The sequence below is a fragment of the Lithobates pipiens genome, unplaced genomic scaffold, assembly GCF_037356315.1.
Source record: "Lithobates pipiens isolate NorthernLeopardFrog02 unplaced genomic scaffold, aLitPip1_a1.2 Scaffold_27, whole genome shotgun sequence".
NCBI lineage: Eukaryota > Metazoa > Chordata > Amphibia > Anura > Ranidae > Lithobates > Lithobates pipiens.
The window spans coordinates 173568902-173575617 of NW_027507788.1; the positions used below are offsets into that span (position 1 = coordinate 173568902).

The 6716-nt window shown below is 40.5% G+C and overlaps 1 protein-coding gene across 1 annotated transcript; it reads left to right on the top strand.

The window, feature by feature from the left end:
- Positions 1-3362: 3362 nt before the first annotated feature.
- Positions 3363-4863, top strand: LOC143933265 (olfactory receptor 5AR1-like). Its single transcript, XM_077456150.1, has one exon. It carries the CDS (start codon positions 3363-3365, stop codon positions 4344-4346), a length of 984 nt encoding a protein of 327 aa, XP_077312276.1. The 3' UTR covers positions 4347-4863.
- The last annotated feature ends 1853 nt before the right edge of the window (positions 4864-6716 follow it).

Here is a 6716-nt window from a genome sequence, read left to right on the forward strand (position 1 = left end):
TTACCCCTGTATATTAATGTGGGGTCACCGCTATGTATAAATGTAGGGTCACTACATGTGTACTGATATGTAATAATGGGGTCACCCCATGTGTAGTGATGGGGGGTCACATTCCCTTTTCACTTTATTGAGGACTTGCTCCCCCCGAGGTGTTTTAGAGTGTGTGTGTTCCCACGTATTGTGTTTTAGTGCCGGTTCACACTTGTGCGATGCCAGACATCACATGTAATTTGCAGCGCACTGCTGTTCACATTACATGCGATGTCTGTGCGGTTTGATAGCCATACAGATAGAATGGCTGATATCGCACCGCATTCGGTCCAAACACGCACAGGACCCTTTTTTCTGTTCGGACCAGAATCGGATCGCATGTGTGTAAACACATATGCGATTCGATTCATGTCCAAACTGTCAGTTCGCAGTGCGATACACGAGCTGAAATGGGGGTGTCGTTAACATATAATGACACTCCCCAGCAGTTCGCATATGGCAGTGTGAACTGCCGTGCGTGTCGAGTGCAATGCGGGAACCCGCAGTTGATTCGCAGGGTTCTCGCATCGCACTAGTGTGAATCGGCACTTAAGGAAGCCTATTAATATCAATGGGCAGCCGTGTTTGCGTGAAACGTGCAATAAAGGTGCAAATGTGATTTTTGAAATCGCTTCACACCAATCTGCATTATATTGCAGTACGGTCTGTTTTGGTGGGTGTGTTTGCTGCATGTGTGGGGATGCCATTAAAACAAAAAAAAAAATCAATGGATCCCATAAATTTCTGTATTTTCATGTGGTGTGGGAAAAGTGCAGAAATCATACAATCTGGTATCGTACGAAGAAATTTTTCAAGCATGTCCGATCGTATATATCAGATGAACTATCATGATTGGCTCTGGAACGCTGTGTACAATCAGATTATCGCACGATCGATTCAAAAGCAATATTTTTTGCTCTTATCATGTGTATGGGGGCTTAAATAAACAAAAATATTGACTACCTGCTGCTGCCTCTGCAGCTGAAGAGGGTAGCAGTTGAGTGCTCAACCATGGAGATTTATAGTTATGTAGCAGGAACAGGGCCAGTGCTACCACTAGGCAAACTAAACAGCCTCCTAGAGCGCACTGTTGCCTAGGGGCACCTGGCCACTGGTGTTCTACTCTTTTCTCAATGCAGCAAGCAACTTAGCCTCAGCATCACCAGGCCGCCACTGCTCCGTTTGCACAAAGTGTCAGAGGCGCAGCATTGGCAGAAGACTGTGTCTGTGTCCCAACTCCTGAATGAATGCAAGCAAACATTCATTGGTAGGCTGCATTGATGGGCACTTCATTAAAAAGGTGGGATATACATGGGCAGGGCAAAAGGGGTGGGGTCAGGGGTGAAGCCAAGGGGGCGGCAAAATGAGGTTTCGCCTAGGGTGTCAAAAATCCTTGCACCAGCCCTGGGTACAATATATAAAATATAGTACTTCCATATTACTAACTTCAGATACGAGGCAATGGCAGGAACCATGTGTATTACTGGAATCTGTACCATACCTTACAGCACTAACCTGTATCTTCACTAAATAAACATTGTATGCCTGTGAAAATAGAGGGAGGCCAATTTTGCAGAACCGAATAACAACAAGAAAAAATTCCACGAATCCTGCCTTGACCAATTTTCTGTTTTTCCCTAAATTGGAAAAGGAAGAAAGTGGAGCCATGGAAATTCAGAAAGAAGACTGAAGAGGAAAAGAAAATCAAGAGGGGAGAGAGAGTGCTAAAGGAAATTGTTAAACGGTGAAAAGGGGAAGAAGGGGTGAAGGAAGGAAGAAAAAGGAAGGGGGGATCGGGGGGGGGGGGGGATATGGATTTGCGGAATGTATAAGATTCATGGGATTACGGTAAGTGAATTATGCACTTCCATCAGAGTTCACATATCACGCACGAGTTATGTATTATGGGATCAGTTGGCAGTATCGCTTTTGAATAATGCGCTTCCCTCGTTAGAGAAGACAAGCAAGTTCCACAGAGTGCAGGTTTTGGTATATCATTCATGTTGGTGTCTTGATGAAAGGACAATATATATATTCTGCTACAAATTTTTGGGAAAAAAAATCCCAATAAGTGTATTTTGATTGGTTTGCACAAAAGTTATAGCGTCTACAAACTATGGGATATATTTTTGGACTACTTATTGATTTATTGATTTTTTACTAGTAATGACGGTGATCAGCGACTTATAGTGGAACTGACACAGAAACTGACACTTTTGACACTTTTTGGGGACCAGTGACACTAATACAGACATTAAAACGGTGTGGGAGGTGCTTGTACTGTGGGAAGACAGAGATCCGTGTTTCTGCTTAGCAGAAACACAGAATATCTGTCTTCCCTTGTCACAGAACAGTGATCTACCTTGTTTACATAGACAGATCGCCGTTCTGCCTGTGCCTCGAACAATCAGCGGGTCAATTGAACAAGCTGAAGTTAAAAGCTGATTGGTTACCATGCACAGCTGCACCAGATTGTGACTGCTCTCGTTTTATTAAATCTCCCCTTGTATGTTGTGAATCCCCTATTTATTATAGTAAAGCTCATTTTACATTGGTGGCAACATCAGTATGCAGCCCATTCATTTCTACTTGGCTTGAATGTGAAATCAGTTTGGGATTCATATGACCTTCACAGGTTCATTTGACTAGCAATTAACTTCCTTCTGACCTGCATTTGACTTCCTTTTAAGCTGTATTTTTAAAGTGATTTTAAAGTCCTGTTTTTATAAAAATAACAAACATGTCATTCTTACCTCCTCTGTGCCATTGGTTTTGCACAGAGCAGCCTGGATCCTCCTCTTTTTGGGTCCCTCTTTGCTGCTTCTGGCCCCTCCCTCCTGTTGAGTGCCCCCTCAGCAAGCAGCTTGCTATGGGGGCACCCAAGCCGAGCTGCAGCTCTGTGTGTCCATTCAGACACAGAGCTGCCCTTTGGCCCCATCCACTCTCTCCCCTGATTGACTAGCTGACTTATATTAACAGCCGCAGGAGCCAATGATGCCAATGTGTCTCAGCCAATTAGGAGGGAGAGTCCCTGGCGTCCAAGGGATTTGTGGACATTGCTTGATTGTTTTTTTTGTAATGTCAATTTAAACACAAAAGTCCATGTACACAGGTCCTTAAGAATCTACCGTGGAAAATTTCCCTGTGTGATAATAGTTACCTCCAACTGCTTGAGGTGGCCATTGTCTCTTTTTAGAACATCAGAAAATGTCCAAGATAAGATACGCAAAACTAGGAACATCTCTTGCATTTATTGAGCCATTTATGGGCAGCTTAATTTATATCTTATAAACTTTTTACTAACATCATCATTTCTTTCTCTCTAGACTAATATGTACACAGTCAACAGGACCAAAGTTACAGATTTCTTCCTTGTAAGCCTATCGGAGAACCCCGCAATTATAAGTTATCTTTTCATCCTATTCTTATTGATCTATATCATCACTGTACTTGGAAACATATCTATAATTCTTGCCTACAAGCTGAGCTCAAACCTTCAGACCCCCATGTACTTTTTTCTTGCCAACTTTTCCTTTCTAGAAATGTGCTACGTAACTGACACATCACCCAAAATGTTGCATGTTTTACTATCGCAAGACAAGTCCATTTCCTTCTCTGGTTGTGCCGCCCAACTATTTGGTGGAACGTTATTTGGTGGTGCTGAGTGTTACGTACTCACAAGCATGGCCTATGATCGGTATAGTGCTATATGTCATCCATTACTATATAGTAGGATTATGAATAAAATGGCTTTCAGTTTACTTATAACTGGGTCATACCTTATGGGTGTGCTCAGTTCTGTAACACACACCACTCTTACATTCAGTCTGTCTTTCTGCGGGTCTGATGTAAGTCACTTTTTTTGTGATGTTCCACCTTTACTAAAACTGGCTTGTACTGACACTTGGGTTAACGAACTGGTGGTTTTTGCATTAGGTAGCTATCTTGTTGCAAGTACAGTTTTTTTAATAGTAATCTCTTACATATACATCATTACATCTGTTCTCAAAATCCAGTCATCTGTCGGGCGGAAGAAAGCTTTTTCAACATGCACTTCTCACCTCATTGTTGTTATTATATTCTATGGTTCCATCTTTTTTGTGTATCTCAAACCAAAATCAATGTACAATCTAGAGCACGACAGGGTTGTGTCTGTCATGTACACGATTGTGGCTCCCTTGTTAAATCCTTTTATATACAGTATACGTAACAATGAAATGAAAGAGGCTTTCATGAAAATGCTAAAGAAAGTAACTGTGGGGAGATGGCATTATGTTGGGTGTACTTTGCCCCTGAAAGTGGCCTTCTTAAAATGAAAAAAAAAAGAGAACAAAAACACATTTTAGGGTCATATCTGCAAAAATGCAAAAAATACATTTATGCTTTTTTTTCATGATTTACATCACAGATTTAGCCTAACTAGAGGATGAATTGTGCTCAAAGAGACAAAAAAGATAGTATTGTAAAATACACTGATACCTTTGAAGTTAAATTTAAGGCAGATATGAAACAAACCCAAAGAATAAAAGTACTGTAACACAACCTACAAAATGACTACCATCATCAAATTGCAACTGTAAGGGTAGGGAGAGTCACCCTTTAAGCTTACGCTCATTTTATTATACTAGAAATATATACTTTTATTATACTAGAAACTGCTTGAAAATATATATACATAAAGTTACGTAGGAAATAGCAAAGCTAAGCATCTGCAAAGCTTTTGCAAAGATTCTTTTGAAGTGCAAAATCGCTTGGAAAACAGGATGCATTTGTGGTCAAAGCTAACATTTAGAATTTTACAGACATAGAACATTGTAAGGCGAAATTAAATATTGTGGTATGTTCAAATTATTATAGACAGTTTAAGGTCATAAAACATATTTATATATATATATATATATATATATATATATATATATATATATATATATACAGTGCCTTGCGAAAGTATTCGGCCCCCTTAAACTTTTCAACCTTTTGCCACATTTCAGGCTTCAAACATAAAGATATAAAATTGTATTTTTTTGTGAAGAATCACCAACAAGTGGGACACAATTGTGAAGTGGAACGAAATCTATTGGATAATTTAAACTTTTTTAGCAAATAAAAAACTGAAAAGTGGTGCGTGCAAAATTATTCGGCCCCTTTACTTTCAGTGCAGCAAACTCACTCCAGAAGTTCAACGAGGATCTCTGAATGATACAATGTTGTCCTAAATGACTGATGGTGATAAATAGAATCCACCTGTGTGTAATCAAGTCTCTGTATAAATGCACCTGCTCTGTGATAGTCTCAGGGTTCTGTTGAAAGCGCAGAGAGCATCATGAAGACCAAGGAACACACCAGGCAGGTCCGTAATACTGTTGTGGAGAAGTTTAAAGCCGGATTTGGATACAAAAAGATTTCCCAAGCTTTATACATCCCAAGGAGCACTGTGCAAGCGATCATTTTGAAATGGAAGGAGTATCAGACCACTGCAAATCTACCAAGACCTGGCCGTCCCTCTAAACTTTCAGCTCAGACAAGGAGAAGACTGATCAGAGATGCAGCCAAGAGGCCCATGATCACTCTGGATGAACTGCAGAGAACTACAGCTGAGGTGGGAGAGTCTGTCTATAGGACAACAATCAGTCATACACTGCACAAATCTGGCCTTTATGGAAGAGTGGCAAGAAGAAAGCCATTTCTCAAAGATATCCATAAAAAGTCTCGTCTAAAGTTTGCCACAAGCCACCTGGGAGACACACCAAACATGTGGAAGAAGGTGCTCTGGTCAGATAAAACCAAAATCGAACTTTTTGCCCACAATGCAAAACGATATGCTTGACGTAAATGCAACACAGATCATCATCCTCAACACACCATCCCCACTGTCAAACATGGTGGTGGCAGCATCAAGGTTTGGGTCTGCTTTTCTTCAGCAGGGACAGGGAAGATGGTTAAAATTGAGGGGAAGATGGATGCAGCCAAATACAGGACCATTCTGGATGAAAACCTGTTGGAGTCTGCAAAAGACCTGAAACTGGGACGGAGATTTATCTTCCAACAAGACAATGATCCCAAACATACAGCAAAATCTACAAAGGAATGGTTCACAAATAAACGTATCCAGGTGTTAGAATGGCCAAGTCAAAGTCCAGACCTGAATCCAATCGAGAATCTGTGGAAAGAGCTGAAAACTGCTGTTCACAAACGCTCTCCATCCAACCTCACTGAGCTCAAGCTGTTTTGCAAGAGAAAATGGGCAAGAATTTCAGTCTCTCGATGTGCAAAACTGATAGAGACATACCCCAAGCGACTTGCAGCTGTAATCGCAGCAAAAGGTGGCTCTACAAAGTATTAACGCAAGGGGGCCAAATAATTTTGCACGCCCCACTTTTCATTTTTTTATTAGTTAAAAAAGTTTCAAAAATCCAATAGATTTCATTCCACTTCACAATTGTGTCCCACTTGTTGGTGATTCTTCACAAAAAATAAAAATTTTATATCTTTATGTTTGAAGCCTGAAATGTGGCAAAAGGTTGAAAAGTTCAAGGGGGCCGAATACTTTCGCAAGGCACTGTATATGTCTGGGGACCTTTTATCAAAAATTCCCCTAAAAAGTTCCGCTTAATGTATGACGAACATAAATGTGGATGTATATGATTGGTCAAAAGGCCATTAAGGTCTTGAATGTCTTGTAAAAT